At 35.8% G+C, this 18,193-nt stretch overlaps 1 protein-coding gene across 1 annotated transcript in view; it reads left to right on the top strand.

Annotated features, from left to right (window-relative positions):
• Positions 1 to 18,193, top strand: part of OTOGL (otogelin like) — a 168,976-nt gene that overhangs the window by 74,669 nt on the left and 76,114 nt on the right. The window contains exons 24-26 of the mRNA XM_040233978.1: positions 10,691 to 10,825; positions 16,048 to 16,197; positions 17,131 to 17,250. Of these exons, the coding sequence (XP_040089912.1) occupies positions 10,691 to 10,825; positions 16,048 to 16,197; positions 17,131 to 17,250 (405 nt within the window). The remainder of the gene's footprint in view (positions 1 to 10,690; positions 10,826 to 16,047; positions 16,198 to 17,130; positions 17,251 to 18,193) is intronic.

Raw genomic sequence — 18,193 nt, 5'->3', positions numbered from 1 at the left:
ATAATTGTCCCTATCTCCCAGGGGTAGTTCTCAGGATTGAATGAAATAAATATATGTAAAGCTTGCATATAGTACTTACTACTTAGTAACTGCTCAGTAAATATCAACCATTTTTATTTTTATTGGTTTAATTTGGTGAATGTATTATAGCACATTAAATCATGTATTGGACCATGTATTATTTATAGTTGTAGCAATTAAAATGACATTATTCTCATTTCTAGACATGCTATTTTGTTGATATGTTTTGGTAAACCCTGGGCTTTGTATATCTGATAGAATCCTTAAAAGTTTTAGGAAGAAGTTGCCCAAGAATAAGCAAAATAACATCTTTTCATCCAGCAAGGTAACTTGTGATTTTCTTAAATGTGTGTTTTCATCTGGGTAAGGCTTTTATGTTTTTAGCATATGTCAAGAAAGTAGGCACATTCCCATTTTGTATTAGTTATTTTAAATAAGAAACAAACAGTAAATCTATAGCCTTCCAAACTTAAGCAAAGCTCCTGCTATGTTTCAAGGGAAACCATTGAGTTTCCCTTTCAGTACTATTTTTAGCCTCCTTTATGAACAGTTTTAACTTTCTTAAAGAATAAATCCTTGGGAATGAATTTGGCAGTTAGATAATTATAGAAGATGACAGGTTGCCTGTAGGGTGTGTGTGTGTGTGGTTTTGATATATCTTGGAGCACAGGAAACGCACGGTGATACATATCCATTCTATGAGTATTTGTCCTCTTCAAACAAGTATTATTTAGCAAATAATTTTACATGAGGATTTTCTTACCTCTTGAAGTTTAGGTTGTAAATTGAGAAGCCTGGAAAAGTAAAAAGCAATTTAGAGATTTGAATGCATAAACTGATACTTTTTTTTCCCCCTCATGTTTCAGACTGATTTTATGCCAAATCCTTGCTTCCCCTGATATTTAGGTGTCTCTGATACTCCTTAAGAACTCTCTTCCTTTGCATTTCTGGCTGTTATGCTCTTGTAGCCCTTCACTGTCTCTTCTGGTTTCTCCTTTGTCTCTTTGTTGCCTTTTCTTTTTGCATAAGTCCTAGACCATAGATGATGGAGTTGGCCCCTTCAGGGCAAGGACCAAACCCTAGTCACCATTGTTTTAGTAGTGCTGAGCACCATGCAGGGAACACTTGTCCACTAAATTTTTACTGAACTGGATGTCTGTGCTTGGGTCTCTCCTTTTCTCCTAATGCTTAAGTTCATCCACCTCTATAATCCTAACCTCACCTACAAGCTGATGAGTTTCAAACTGACATGGACAGCTCTGACCTTCGGCTTCTAGGCTGTCTTCTGACTCAAGTTCATCCCTATAATAATACATATTTTTCGTTCTGTTAACCTTTCTAAGACTCACATTGCTATCATGTCATTGCTTTTTAAGAACTGCAGCTGACTCCCATTTACCAGCTTCCATAAAATCGAACTTCTCAGGATAATCCTTCCAGGGTTTTTCTCAGGGTATTTTTCTGTACCTGATTGCCTCTACTCCCTCAAAGTGACTCTTCTAGTTCATATTTATCTGTTCTGTTCTTACACATCCTATAATATTTGATAGTCTTCATGTCAAAAGTAAGCAACCCATTACATTCTGATTATTTTATATGTGCTCAGTTGGATCATGTATCATTTTATGTCAGAGTTCTATGTTATACTTCTTTTGGGTTCCTCACTAGGGCTAGCACAATTATGGTTGTATTATAAGAGCTAAAAAATTACTTGCTCTGTTTTTAACCATTTTTTAAGAGGCTAGAATTCAAAAAGTTACACTTAATTGGTAATCTTATATTTGTTATAAATGCATACACATGCCTTCAACATGAAGTATATAGAGCAGTATTCTTAAAGTTTATTTTGTATGCATATAACTTTGAAATCTTGGTAAAATCTAGCTTCTGATTTTATGTGTTTGGAGCAGTATCTTGGAGTCTGCAATTTTAAATAAACTGCTCTGATGTTTCATGTCCATTGTCCACTCTTTGAATAGGAAGAATGTAAATCATTTCCTTCTTTAAAACACCAATTGTAACTATTTTAAAAATTCTCCCCTTCTTCTGAATAGTAAACTTTGTCATATCTAGAAAAAACAAAGTATCATTGACAATACTGTATCAAATATGACTATCAATCATTGACAATAGTGTATCAAACACTGAATATATCATTAAGGTTAATTAATGATGCTTTTTGTGGTTTCATTTTAAGTAGCAAAGCAAAAATTCTGCCAAACTTTGTTTTCATTTTGTGTATGGAAAAATTATTTAGAAGTGTTTACTAGAAGCATTTTAAACCTTGTCTATATATTACCATCTTTGTAAACATTTTCCAATGTGTGGTCTTTGCTCATACATTATCATTTCATTCATTTAATACACAATTTTCAGGGCCTATTAAATGTAAACTGTGTTAGCAAAGATGTTCCTTCTCTATATATTAGGATAGATTTCTCCAAGAAAATTCTGAAGTTTTGAAAACAGGGATCATATTCTATATTTCTTTTTTCCTTCCCCTCCATCGTTTTGCAAAGTGCTGGGCATTTAGCAAACTCTTAATAACTGCTTATTTGATCTGCTTGACTCTTCCTTAACTCCTCATCTGCTTTGCAGTAGAGAAATCATAGTATTTTCTATTGTGCTTTCAAATAATGATTTTTCTTAGTTGAAGTATAATTAATTTACAATATTATGTTAGTTTCAAGTATACAGAAAAGTGATTGCGCAGAAAGTAGAATATTTGTCTCAACTCTGATTCCTGACAAAATGAAATTATCTTATGTCTGATGCTGAATGATGGTAACAGTCATTTTTATTGGTACTGAATATAAGAAAGTGAAGTCGCTCAGTCCTGTCCAACTCTTTGCGACCCCGTGGACTGTATGTAGCCCACCAGGCTCCTCCATCCATGGGATTCTCCGGGCAAGCATACTGGAGTGGGTTGCCATTTCCTTCTCCAGGGGATCTTCCCGACTCAGGGATCGAACCCAGGTCTCCCGCATCGCAGGCAGACGCTTTAACCTCTGAGCCACCAGGGAAGCCTCTACTGAATATAAGAGTGCCATTTTATTTGGCAGGCGAGAGCCATTAAAGTTTGGTTTTCAGGCTTTGTAAACCTCATTTCCTCTCATGACTTTAATTTGCTGCTATATTCTTCTGTAAAAATACATACATCATATTCAGTCTCAAGTTTTAATGAGGGATGCCTACCTGTAAGTGAGAAGACATGTCGCAGGAAGTATTAGTCCAACATTTGTATAAAATGTTAAATATCTGGGTTAAGATCTATCATTAGGGTTCATGTGGCAAAAATTAGGTATAAAGAGTATGAAAAATCTAAAATTTTAAGTTTTAGAATTGTATTTTTTTTCTTTGCCAAAGCAGAATCATTCCTTTTTATTTAATAACGTTGTTTAAAAGAGAAAATGTGCTTACAAAAAATAATCTTTGAAAATTATTGAAAATTAAGAAAAGAAAACTTATGTTAGTAATTAATTAGAATTATACTAGTGAATTATTGATTGTATTATAATGAGCATATTTATTGAAATTAATAAACCAGAACCAGGACCCCAGAATGGATGGGTTAGTTTGACCAACATATTTTTGACAAGCCAAGAAATATTTTATTTGACCATGGAGTAGATAATTATTTCATACCAAAGACAAATTAGTGATTAACAAATGCAACCTAATAGTCATGGCTTTGAAATATTATCATGTCAGATAGTAAATTTTTCAATGCTTGGAGATTTTCTACTGCAATAGTTTTATAATTTTTTTCCTTATTCCATCTGCTTCTCTTTTTCATGGCAAGTTTTTTTTTTTTTTTTTTGAGAATCAGCATTTCCTTTGAGAAGGATAGAATGACTGCCAGCACCATTCATTGACTTGCTGCTTTTTCAGAGGCAGGGTTCACTTCTGTGGATAGCATATTTAATTCCTCCTTCTTTGTCAGGCAGCTCTCTTTCCTCTCTGTCTTGATTACAAATTCTAGGCTTTATCTTTGTCATTTGTAAAGCATTTTTACTTGGTAAAACTTACCATTTACTTTTGTGGGCCCTGTGAAGGATATAGTAATCTAACTCATAAAAATTTCATTTTTATTTGCCAATTGGACTTTTAAAAATTAATACTTACTCAACTTTATCTTAAAGTATAATGTTACTTGACTCTGACATTCAAAGGAATAGTAAACCTGTCTTTTAATCTCTGGATTTTGGAGTCTTAGGAAACAGTTCCAAGCGAATACTTACCCTATCTTTGTTTATGTTTATCAAACTTAAAAAATTCAAGTTCTCTGCTATTTAATTCATTTTGAGGCTGTTTATGTTATACTGTACTATACTGTAAATAGCGCTTGGAATATAGCCCATTATTTTTTACATATATTGCAGCAAACTTATGACAAAGTCATCATTGTATTTCCTGAGGTAAAAGTTTTTTAAGAGTAAAAAGAGTTGAGAAAGCAAACAGCAACTTGACCTGTGCTATAAGCTCAGAGAAAGAGAACATTGGGTGTTTTCAGCAAAAGTGAGAAATTTAATATTCCAACTCCCAGATTTCAGAGTCAAACTTTGCTTCCATTATCTATGACAAGCCCCAGTCCCTCCTAGTTTTCTTCCTGTAACTTGTTCTGGATTTGATTTTTCAGCATTCTGTTCGGTTGATACCGCAAACGTTTGGTGCTCTCCTTGTCTCTGAAAACCCTTCTAATATTGCTCTCAAATGTTTATACCTTGTATCATTTTTCATACCATTATTTTTCTGTGTGATTTCTGTGTGTCAGGACCTATGCTGAAAAGTGAAGTAAAGGATGTGCAACCTAGATATGAGTCTTGCCTCCTTCAAAATTTAGACTGGTGTGAGAGAGTCTAGATCACCAAATCACAAGATTCATATAAAATTGCAACTGTAAAAATTAATGATGACATTTGCAAAATCCAGTTGAAACTTTTTAATGCTTATCTTCCTTTATGGAAGTAGTTCTTGCTTGGTATTCTCTGAGGTATTTCTGCTGCCTCTTCTGGTCTTTGTCTCTGACCCTTCTTCAGTCTTTTCCGGTGGGCTCTTTCTTAAAATACTAGATCTCACAAGTTCCATATTTTCATGTCTGTCTCCTCTATAAGATTCTTAGTTTAAAAAAAGAAAAGATTCTTAGTTGCCTGTAATCTCATAATATCTTGATGGGTAGACCTGTATGTATTTGTATGTGTGTACATGTATTTATCTATTCAGCATCCATCTGTCTGTCTATCTAGGGAAATGAAAACAGAGAGGAAAAGAAGTCAAAGGAAATCGTTACATTCTATTTAAGCAAATATAAAGATCTAGATGGAGCTTTCTCTGTCACATAAGAGTAAAATGAAAATTAATGGCACAGTAATTATAAAACAGTGTGCCACTTCAAAAGAGAGAAAAAGAAGTAGCATGTAAACATTATATGAAAATTTCACTGTAAATAAAATTTATTCCCCATAAAATAAAAATATTTTCTGCCTTTCAGAGGTTATGAAAGAGATGATGGAATTAACTAGTAAATGTATATTCAGGGGCTATAAGTAAGTGAAAAAGAAAATGATAAAAGTAAAGAACAAATTAAAGATCAAAACACATTGTAGAGTTGAGATGTAAGCATTTCTTTTTAAAAATAAGCATATGATTTTTTGCTTCCTGTCCCTTCCTTTTGGGTCAAGTGTGAGAGATAATCTAATTGGCTAGAGTTGTCTTTGTGTGTGTGAGAACAATACAGTCTCTTGGCCCATCAAAGAAAGTGCTGCTTTGAGGCCATTCATCTGTGGAACATAAAGCATGGCTGTTGGAGGCTGCTGTATCAGCAGCCTTTCTGTGGTATAGTTACCCTTCAAAGGGGCTGGGACTATGGCAAGTCTTAAACTGACATGTCAAGTAAAATAATATATTACCTTGAGAGGTACTGATGTTTTATAGTTCAGAATCACTTGGAAGAATATTCTCTATCAATATCTTCAGTACCTAAACAGAAGTTTTGAGAAATCCATGTGGCACATGGATCTTGACCTTTTTACTCTAGTTTTGTAATCATTTCTTACTGTGTTGCTTAGCAACTCTGTAGCATTATCTTCAAGCCTAATATTAGCTTGAAATATATTAGAAATGGAAATTGGAGAAATATGGCTCATAGGAATTGATATTGTTTCAAGTTACTGTCAACATAACATGATATTACCAGGCAGACCATACAATATAGACTACTTCTTGGCATTTCTGAGTTAATATACAGACTAAAGCTAATACTGAGGCACTTTAATTAATAGTAATAGAAATGTAATGGCAATAGAAAACCTTGCAGCCAGCTTTTCAGATCCCTTAATCTAATAACCCTTGCTGACAAAGGTCCTTATAGTCAAAGCTTGGTTTTTCCAGTAGTCATGTATGGATGTGAGAGTTGGAGCATAAAGAAGGCCGAGAGCCAAAGAATTGATGTTTTCAAACTGTGGTGCTGGAGAAGACTCTTGAGAGTCCCTTGGACTGCAAGGAGATCAAACCAGTCAATCCTAAAGGAAATCAATCCTGAATATGCACTGGAAGGACTGATGCTGAAGCTGAAACTCCAATACTCTGGCCACCAGATGGGAAGAACTGACTCATTGCAAAAGACCCTGATGCCTGGAAAGATTGAACGCAGGAGGAGAAGGGGATGGCAGTGGATGAGATGATTGGATGCCATCACTGATTCAATGGACATGAGTTTGAGGAAACTTAGGGAGATAGTGAAAGATAGGGAAGCCTGGTGTGCTGCAGTTCATGGGGTCACAAAGGGTCAGACATGCCTGACTGACTGAATAACAGCAACAGAGAGGAAGAGCCAAGCAAAACCCTGAATTATATATATATTTCTTTGAAAATCATTCATAAGGGCAGAAAAGTATGGCATCATTTTTTTTTGAGTAATACAATGCCATCATCATCTTAATGACCCTTATTATTCTCCTTTTCAAAATTTAGGCAATACTTTCGAAAAGAATTGTTTAAGAAGAAGAAGTTCTCAGTTCCTATGAAGTAAGGAAAATTGGGTCACAAAGGAACACGTTCATTACTCTGTCAACAGCATTCATTGTAAACCTGTCTTCTGGGCAACATGTTATAGTCATTACTAATAAGACAGAATTTGGCCAAACCAAGAAATATGTTGTGCTAGTATTCATATTGTTGGTGATATAAAAAAACTAAGTATGCAGAATTTATATCAAGACCTATATGATTTCCAGACATTTGAAAGAATTGTCACTTTCCTTTCTGTGATATCCCACCTTCCACAAGTTAGCGGAAGGACTCAGAGCAATGGGGCTTTAACATTCATAGCGATAAGGACCACTTCAAAGATGTAATGAAAACCATGGCCTTTCTTCCTAGAAAATTACACATACTCAAAACAATCTTTTACAATGAACTTCCAGGATCTACAGAACTATTGAAACCAATTCATGAAAATGGGATACAAAATCAGAAACCGTGTTTCCAGAGAGTGAGTTCTTGGTGGATGGGAGAGGGGAGTAACTGAAGGTGGGTGAGGATGAGGAGATGGCGAGCAGGTTAGATTTAGAGTGTGAGAGATTACATAACATTCTCTGAGACTAAACATTCCCTATAACCTACAATTGAATTTTCTCCTCAACCATTTCTAAACGCTTCCTAATTTCTCTAGAAGTGGCATTAAGAAAAAACAGGGTTTTGAACTCTGTTCTTATTTAGCAAAGTGACTTTGGACATTCATTTAATCCTTAACTTCTGTTTCTTTATCTATAAAATGGAGATAATATGTAATTCAAGAATTGTGACAAGACTTAAATGAGATCATGCATGTAAAGTTCAAAGTAAGCCCTCATATGCATTATTTTATTTACTAACATAATATCAAAGTTTTATACTTATTTTGATTTTATCTTTAGGCAAATTATTTAGCCAGAGAACTCCTTGAAATACAACAAAAGATATTGTCTAAATGAAAGACATCTCTCTTAAATTTTCCTTAAGTGACATATCTTATTGGATATTTGATGGGAAGAAACTGGTTGATAAATTTGAGCTGTAATGATAAATGAAAAGTATGAAAAAGCAAAAAGATATGACATTGAAAGATGAACTCCCTAGGTCAATAGGTGCCCTGTACTGGAGAAGAGAGAAGAAATAGCTCCAGAAGGAATGAAATGGTTAAGCCAAAGTGGAAACAATGCCCAGTTGTGGATGTGTCTGATGGTGAAAGTAAAGTCCAGTGCTGTAAAGAACAATCTTGCATAGGAACCTGGCATGTTAGGTCCATGAATCAAGATAAATTGGATGTGGTCGAACAGGAGATGGCAAGAGTGAGCATCAACATTTTAGGAATCAGTGAACTAAAATGGACTGGATGGGCGAATTTAACTCAGATGACCATTGTATCTACTCCTGTGGGCAAGAATCCCTTAGAAGAAATGGAGTAGCCCTCATAGTCAATAAAGAGTCTGAAATGCAGAACATGCATGCAATCTCAAAAATGACAGAATGATCTCGGTTCATTTCCAAGGCAAACCATTCAATATCACAGTAATCCAAGTCTATGCCCCAACCAGTAGTGCTAAAAAAGCTGAAGTTGAAAAGTTCTATGAAGACTTACAAGATCTTCTATATCTAATACCCCCAAAAGATGTCCTTTTCATTATAGGGGACTGGAATGCAAAAATAAGGAGTCAAGAGGTATCTGGAGTAACAAGCAAGTTTGGTCTTGGAGTACAAAATGAGGCAGGGCAAAGTCTAACAGAGTTTTGTCAAAAAAAGCACTGGTCGTAGTAAACACTGATTCCAACAACACAAGGGATGACTCTACACATGGACATCACTGGATGGTCAACACCAACATCAAATTGGTTTATATTCTTGTAGCCAAAGATGGAGAAGTTCTATACAGTCAGCAAAAACAAGACCAGGAGCTGACTGTGGCTCAGATCGTGAACTCCTTATTGCAAAATTCAGACTTAAATTGAAGAAAGTAGGGAAAACCACTAGGCCATTCAGGTACAACCTAATTCAAATCCATTATGATTATACAGTGAAACTGACTAATAGATTCAAAGGATTAGATCTGATAGACAGAGTGCCTGAAGAACTATGGACAGAGGTTCATAACATTGTACAGAAGGCAGTGATCAAAACCATCACCAAGAAAAATAAATGCGAAAAAGCAAAATGGCTGTCTGAGGAGGCTTTACACATAGCTGAGTAAAGAAGAAATGCAAAGGAGAAAAGGAAAGATATACCCATATGAATGCAAAGTTCCAACAAATAGCAAAGAGGGATAAGAAAGCCTTCCTAAGTGAACAATGCAAAGAAATAGAGGAAAACAATAGAATGGGAAAGACTAGAGATCTCTTCAAGAAAATTAGAGATACAGAGGGAACAAACATTTCATGCAAAGATGGGCACAATAAAGGACAGAAACGGTATGGAACTAACAGAAGCAGAAGATATTAAGAAAAGGTGGCAAGAATACACAGAAGAACTATACAAACAAAGATCTTAATGACCTAGATAACCACGATGGTGTGATCACTCACTTAGAGCCAGACATCCTGGAATGCGAAGTCAAGTGGGCCTTAGGAAGCTTCACTACAAACAAAGCTAGTGGAGGTGATGGAATTCCAGCTGAGCTGTTTCAAATCCTGAAAGATGATGCTGTGAAAGTGCTACACTCAATATGTCAGCAAATTTGGAAAACTCAGCAGTGGCTACATGATTAGAAAAGATCGGTTTTCATTCCAATTCTAAAGAAAGGCAATGCCAAAGAATGTTCAGACAATGGCACAATTTTCTTGGGCTCCAAAATCACTGCAGATGGTGGCTGCAGCCATGAAATTAAAAGACGCTTGCTCATTGGAAGAAAAGGTATGTCAAACCTAGACAGCATATTAAAAAGCAGAGACATTACTTTGTCAGCAAAGGTCCATATAGTCAAATATATGGTTTTTCCAATAGCCATTTATGGATGTGAGAGTTGGACCATAAAGAAGGCTGAGTGGTGAAGAATTGATGCTTTCAAACTGTGGTGCTGGTGTCAACTCTTGAGAGTCTCTTGGGCTGCAAGGAGATCAAATCAGTCAATCCTAAAGGAATACAATCCTGAAGATTCATTGGATGGACTGATGCTGAAGCTGAAGCTCCAATACTTTGGCCACGTGATGTGAAGAGCTAACTCATTAGAAAAGACCCCGATGCTGGGAAAGATTGAAGGCAGGAGGAGAAGGGAACAGCAGAGGATGAGATGGTTGGATGGCATTGCCAACTCAATGGACATGAGTTTGATCAAGCTCCAGGAGATGGTGAAGGGTAGGGAAGCCTGACGTGCTGCAGTTCATGGGGTTGCAAAGGGTTGGACATGACTAAGCAACTGAACAAGCACAACAAATAATAAAATGGAAAGAAAGCTTTCTGGGAACAACATTTGAAGCGGAGATATTATAGATAAAAGTTTAAAGATTGAGCTAACTTGCTATATTTGTATTAAATTCTTTACATTATGAGATCAAAATGATTTTTTTAAGAAGTAAATTGTATTTCATTTTCAATACAATTCATTATAAATCTCAGAATTCTTTAAGATTTAATGAAAAATAAGTAAAAATTATGTATAGTATAGATTTATATTAATATAATATTTTTGACATTTCAGAGTACAGATGATTCAGATATATCTGTCATTGCCCAGAACAAGAAATGCTTTGACAACGATATTGTTTGTTCTAAAAGTGTTTTGATTGCAGTTGGGGCCACTGAAATTTACCTGAATGATTCTCCTTACAAACAGGTTAGTGAATTATTTTTTGTAAAATCATTTTAACTTGTCCTGAGTATACTGAAAGGGAAACAGAAGCAGTTGGAGGTACTTTTCTTTACAAGTGGTTACTAGATTTTGATTTTTTTCTTCATCATTTTATGTGGCTTCAGTAATCATACTCGATTTGTCTCTTTTGTTTACACTCCACATCTCCATTTGCCAGTTCTTTCCTTGCCATCAGTTACCTGGAGTATTTCAACACGATCCAAGCTATCCAAGCTCGCCTCCAGTCTTAGTTTTTCCCCTCTGGTCCAGCTCGCCAGACTGCGGCCAGGGTGATTTTTCTAAGATGGATGTCTCGTCTCCTGTCACCCTTGTGCTGTGAAACTTTCAGATGACCTCCCGCTGCCCTTACAAGGCCTCCCCAATCTGGCAATGGCCACCTCTCCTGCCGCATCTCATCACTTTCTGCTTCGAGCCCGTGTTCCAGAAATTGGAGCTTTTATCAGTTCTTCAAATGCTCTATATTTTTCTCTCACCTCGGACTATTCGTGAATGCCATTGCTCCCACCTGGATCAACCTTTCCCTTTAACCTACTCTTGTGTGACAAGTCTCATCTCCTTCAAGGAGCTCCTCCTCATGTGCTTAAGCTCCCCGTCAGCATGTGCATTACACTTGGGTGAAATTCCTTGTGTGGTGGTCTGTCTTTTCTATTTGTCTATGAGTTCTGTGAGAATTGAGACCACTGTTTTCTTTGTTCACTCTTGTATACTTGGAGCCAGTGCAATTTGAAAGAATGAATAAATTTCATTCACTCATTCATTTATTCCAAATGTTTACTTTATACCAAAATATGTGTTAATTATTGGGGCCACAACAATGAAAAGACACTGTGCTTTGCCTTTAAGGTACTTGTACTCAGTGGAGGGATCCATTCAAGTAGATGAGGCTGTGCAGTGTGCTATGCGATGGTAGGAGTGTGCTTAGGAAAGCAGGTCCATCCCTAAGAGGAAGACCTAAGCCAACTTGGGATGTTGAGGGTAGTTGTAAGGAGCATAGCCTTTGGAGTCAGTTAGTACTCACTTAGAACCCCTGTTCTGTCACCTGCGAACTCCGTCACTTTGGGCAACCCCTCCAAGCTGCAGCTTTCACATTTGTAAATGTGGGATGATTATGAAACCCACTTCTTAAGTTCATATGAGAGTTAAATGAAAGACATATTTCAGGAAATTCCTCTCCTCCTCCCCTTCATCCTCCTTATTTTTGAAGGCTCAGAAGACATGCTTTGGGGAAAATGATTGGAACTGAGTCTTTAAAGGTTGAGCAGGTGTTAGCCGGGTGAGGAGAAAGCATAGAAAGAGAGTACAGAGGAACAGTCATGTCAAAAGGAGCAGAGATGAAAGATAAAATGGCATGCTTGGAGAACTCGAGCAGTTTAGTTTGGTGGAGGTAGATGGGGATGGTGGAGGCAGGGTGAGGCAAAGAGATTCAGGGAGGAGTGTCCACACTGACTTTCACGCAGGAAGCTCAGGGACAGGGGCAGTTGATAGGATGGCTGTGTAATATATTTGAACTTACTTTACAAGGAAGACATGTTGGAACTAAGCAACATAATCTGACATATGGCCTTTAAAAGTGGCCTGTTTCTGAATTTCTAGATTAGCATTTCTCAGTCTGGTTTGCAAAAAGTCTTCATTCACATCATCTAGAATATTAATTATAAGAGCTGGTTCATGAACTCCACCTCAGGTATTAGAATGGCTGAAGCTGATGACAATCAATATTTTAATGGTACCCCAAGTTCTTCTGTACACTAACATTTGAGAATCGGTGCCCTACATCAGAGCTCATGTCCTAGTCAGAAATGTTGAGACCAACCAGGCAGTGATCAAGATTTGAGGAAAGCAGAGTTTGTATAAGTCATGTTGACATCTTTTTGAAATAATTACTGCAGCTTGGGGTAGCTTTCAGCTGGATATTCATTTATCAGTGAAAGTTTTCTCTAAGAAAAAGGATGTGTTTTTAAGAAAAGAAAAACTGAAAATAGTCAATGCTCTTATAAAGACTGTTTGACACATTTTTGAAGTGGTGATTGCAGCTCTGTGTAGCTTTCATCTTCCAGGTTTCACCTGAATGGAGCTGTTGATGAATTTCCTTCATATCAGTTGTGAAGTATAAAAGAAGATGAAGAAAAATAATAAAAATAGTTTGGCCCTAACAAATCCCTGCTTAATAGTTTTTCTTGAACATCAAAAGTGAAACTAAGCACCATTTATTTTATGGCAGATGGATTGCTCACTTAGGGGAAGGAAAAAAAAAAACCTGTTATTTTTTCAATTAATATACAATTCTGATTTTATCAAGTATGTAGGATATAAATATCTTATGAGTTTATTTAAGCTGTATTTTAAAATTTTTAATTCTTCACTTTTATTACTTAGTTTTCTAACATCACTAGAGTTTATTTACAGAGCTGCAATTCTCCTCTGAAGTGGAGGTCTCTATTTTGGGCAATGCATAATACTTCATTCTTATAAGAAGAAACATCTTTGCTTCCTAATCTGAAAAGAAAGAAGTATAGTATCTCCTTCTGACCAAAGAGAACTGTTCTCTTGTAGCAAACTGCCCTGTCTAATAAAAATGAAGGATTTAGCTCTACAGACAAATATAGAGGGTGTGCTTTTACATCAGGATAACTAATACAAAACCAATCTGAAGGAAGTCCAATAATCTTATCCAAAAATTTATTTTATGTTCCAGTGATATGTCAACCAGCCTGAGGGAAGTTTAATAGGAAAATACATGATAAAGTATTTCATGGACTGGAAAGGAGCTATAAGCTACAAACATTTCACTTCCTTGCTTTGATTATTGCTGCTCAGGCTGGAAGCTGAGAACTATAAGTAGGCCAGTGCAAGAAGGTATTAAAAATATGTGAGTTACCCTTGATCTAGAAGGTGAAGATACTGCCATAAACTTGACAAAGTACATCTTTCTAGGAGCTAACATTCACAAAGGGAGGAAGACAGATAATAAAGCCAAAGACAAATCAGATGATGAAAAGGTGCTGAAATCAAAATGATAAAAATAGATTCTATGGCAGAGAGTGATATGGCGCCCTGGTAGACCACATTTTGTGGACCTAGTGAAATGAAAATGTATATCCCCTTGATAAAAACAAGGATTTTTTTTCCCTTTGTTTTGTAGTCTTTCTTGACCTGCCATAGTGTTTTTTCTTTATTACTTAATGCCTTGCTTACTTGGACACAAGTATACCTCCAGGTTGAATGCAGACCCTTACAGGTACTGAGGGCATTGCCCCATAACTCCAACTTGGTACCTGAAGCAGAAAGAAATGAGGTTAGGTAGAGTCCACTAACAAAATATATACTGTCCTATACAATATACTGAGCACTTGCAAGTATGATGTTGTCTAGGAGACTGAAAACTTCTTGTGAATATGAATTTATTTAATTTACCCTATGAAAGATTTATAAAAATGTACACTCTAGTACAGGGTTTCCCAAACTATGCTTTTGTTATTACTTGGGAGAAAAAATAACCAAAGGATTTCATATCTCCTTCACAATTTAAATTTTGCTTCTAGTTAAAAATTTGCTTTATTTACTTTGACTTAACCATGTATTTTAAAAATTATTATGTGAGTTAATTTCAGTGTTAGAGTCAGCATAATCTTTTATAGGGTATAGCTCTTACCCATAAAGAACATTGCATATTCTTACTTTAGGTTGAAGATACTCTAAATTTTCCCAATGGATTCCATCTCTAGTTTCTCCCTGCTATTATCGTTTCTAGCACACACATTATTTTCTTTTAGTACACAAACATCGTCTGTCACTTTACTATTCAGAATTCTCTGTTGAAGGCATTTTGCACATGAAATAACAGCCATTGACTGTAATGGGTGACTTGATGGCAAAGGGTCTCAGACTATGCTTGTCATGGAATCCGTGCTGTAGCTCTCTGTGCTTTCTCCAGTTCTGTAAAAATCTTTAACTTCCTACCCCTCAAGCCTTTATTCCCTTTGCTTGCAATGGTTTCTTTCCTCATTCTATTTTCCATCCCTTTTTATTTTCCTACTTATGATCTCTTACAGATAAATAATATATGTCCTACCTCTTGTAAGAAGCCTTCCTAAGTTCCACTGATGGAAATTCATCTCCTCATCCTCCTTACAAACTCTTTCTCTCTCTCTACAGACACACACACACACATTTTGTGCTTATGTTTTTCAGTTATGCAAAGTCATACATTTTTGGTTGTTGTTGTCTCTGAGTCCTGTCTGACTCTCTGTGGCCCCATGGACTGCAGCACACTAGGCTTTCCTGTCCTTCACTATCTTATGGAGTTTGCTCAGATTCATGTCCATTGACATTTTTGGTACTCAATCATATTTATTAACTATCATTATAGAATTGGTGGGTTAGCAGGTATATCTGTTGCAAGAAGGGGGACCCCTTCCAGGGCCCAAAACTGGGCTCTTGTCTAACACTCGGAAATGAATTGTCCAAGGAGACACATGTGCTGACAAAGCAAGAAATTTTACTGGGAAAGGGCACCCGGGTGGAGAGCAGTAGGGTAAAGGAACCCAGGAGTACAGCTCTACCATGTGGCTCACAGTCTCGGGTTTTATGGTGATGGGATTAGTTTCTGGGTTGTCCTTAGCCAATCATTCTGACTCAGAGTCCTTCCTGGTGGTGCATGCCTTGTTCAGCCAAGATGGATGCCAGAGAGAAGGATTCTGGGAGGTGGTCAGACATGTGGTGTCTCCTTTTGACCTTTCCCGAACTCTTCTGGTTGGTGGAGGCTTATTAGTTCCGTGTTCCTTACCAGAACCTCCTGTCATAAAACAGCTCATGCAAATGGTTACTATGGTGCCTGGCCAGGGTGGGCGGGTTCAGTCAGGGTGCTTCCCCTAACACATCCACCTCATGTTCTGTATCCCATGCCATGACTGCTCTTCTGTATAACTGAAATACCTTTTCCTCTTTGCCCATTTATCTATCTGGAGCCTATCTACCAGTTTGTGTCTTGTTATCAGTTTTATGTTTTTCCTATTTTATTCATTTGTTTTGTCTTTTGTTATAAAATTAAGGAAAGATAGGGCTAAGCAAAAACACTAGTACATAGATACTTATTGATGGATATTAATTTAATTAATGTTTGCATTTTGGTGAGAAAATAAGAAGTTTATTTTTTTATTTATTATGTTTTTTCCCTTTTTCTGAAGAAACGATCAGGTTTTTTTCTGGAAAATAAACCAACATATCAGCTGTGGAAGGCAGGGTACTACATGGTAGTATACTTTCCAGAGAAAGACATCACTATTCTTTGGGATAAAAAGACAACCATCCATATCAAAGTTGGACCACAGTGGAAGGTAAGTCAACTTGCTTGGTAGGTCAATCCAAATGAGATACAAGAAATGAAATTACATTTGACTTTTTAATGTTTTATGGAAATAAAATGATTGATGTTTTCTTTTGAGAGATGTTATATTTTTAGAATAACTAACTCAGATCCCAGGGAAGAGTAACTTTACCAAGTGTTGCATACCTTTCTTTTCAACTTCAACTTTACAGTATCCAGTTTTCCAAAGTTACTTAGTTCAGCTTCTTTTATTCCCACTCCCTACGGCATGATTATATGATATTGTTTGTAATGCAGTTGGATTTATTACAATTTGTGTTCCATCTTTTCCTCCATTTTCTGGATATTTTTAAGCTTACATACATTAAAATTCTTTAAAAATGTAAAATAATTTATTTTTATGATCTGCAGTTCTATGAATTTCAACAAATGCGTGGAGTTGTGTATCTACCACCACAGTTCTAGAAAGAACAGATCTGTCAGCTTCCAAATTTCTTCTGTGTTGCCCTTTTATTGTCAATGGCTACTTCTTACCCTTCACCCTGGGCAAACACTGTATAGTTTTGCCTTTTCTGGATACAATATAAACGAAATCATGCAATATATAGTCCTTTGGGTCTGGCTTCTTTGGCTTGATGAAACACATTCAAGATTCATTCATATTTTTGAATGAATTAATTGTTTGTCCCTGTTTACTGCTGGGTGATACTCTTGTTGTATGGATGTACTAGTTTGTTTTATCCATTAATGGTTGAATACTCAGTCTGGATCCTTTACAGTTCTTTTCAATTTATATTTTACATTGTTTTGATAATTGCTTATTATTAAATGCTGTATTAAATATTATTAGATATTTTTATTATTTTAGATGTTTAAAATTTTAGTCCTTAAATGTTGAAATGAATATAGAATATTTCATGGTAATTTTTTTTTTTTAATTTAGAACAAATTATCTGGATTATGTGGAAACTTTGACAAATGTACTTCAAATGACATGACTACATCCAATAACTTGGAAGTGAGAAATGCCCAGGTATTTGGAGATAGTTGGGCATTAGGACAGGTAAGTGGAATATATATATTTTAGAGCAAAACAAATATTTACTGGTATACTTATCCACTAAAACATTTTATTCTTACAGGAAAATTTATTTAGGTAATACTATTTAATGTAATATTTGTGTAGTAATTTATAGTTGACAAAGTCAAACTGCTTTTACATTTAATTTCTCATGCAATCCTTGTGACAATCTGTTAATATAAAGGGTATTGACTCCATATTACAGATGAAGAAATTGAGGCGTAGGAAGGTTAAATTACTTGTTTACTATTGTGTATCCAGAAAGTCACAGAGATGATGTTCGAATTCTCATCTTCTAATTTCATGCTTTTCCTAATGCTCTTTCAATGTATTTGTATTTCTAATGATGTATCTTTTGTCAACTCAAGGAAATGAATAAATGAAGAAGGAATTTCTTAACATTTGTTCTCCAGACATGGCTGTGTGTGGGGTGGGGTAAAGAGTGAATTCATAGCCAACTACCTTAGGGAGCAGCTAGGATGAATTAAGTCAGGCATATTTCTTTTTTGAAGGATTTCTTGAGGCTTATATGCCTTCAGGAGAGGGATGTGTTTGAAGGAATTCCCAAATTTACTGACACAGAGCTTATGTTTTTGTTTATCAGTTCTCAAAGAAATAGTTTTCTATGGGATACAATCTGAGAAACGCTGAACCAAGAAAACAGTCAAAATGGAAATTTGTTCTACTCTTCTTCTTTTTTAAACCTATTTTTCTAACTAGAAACAGAGTCTGCAACTATAATTTCCTGGTTGGTTACTATTTGATTAGTTGTTTTACTATTTTGCCTAGTTTACTAATATATCTAAATCTCTTTTAAAAATTAAAAGGGGATTGAGGTTAAACATTCACCCAATTTAGTAAAATTTAAGCAGTATATTTCATTGTGGTCTACATTAAAAATTATAAAGATTTTATTCTTTGATAT

The sequence above is a fragment of the Oryx dammah genome, unplaced genomic scaffold (genome assembly GCF_014754425.2).
Source record: "Oryx dammah isolate SB20612 unplaced genomic scaffold, SCBI_Odam_1.1 HiC_scaffold_29, whole genome shotgun sequence".
NCBI lineage: Eukaryota > Metazoa > Chordata > Mammalia > Artiodactyla > Bovidae > Oryx > Oryx dammah.
Note: the sequence above shows the minus strand (reverse complement) of the source record. Positions and strands in the feature narration are given on the sequence as shown.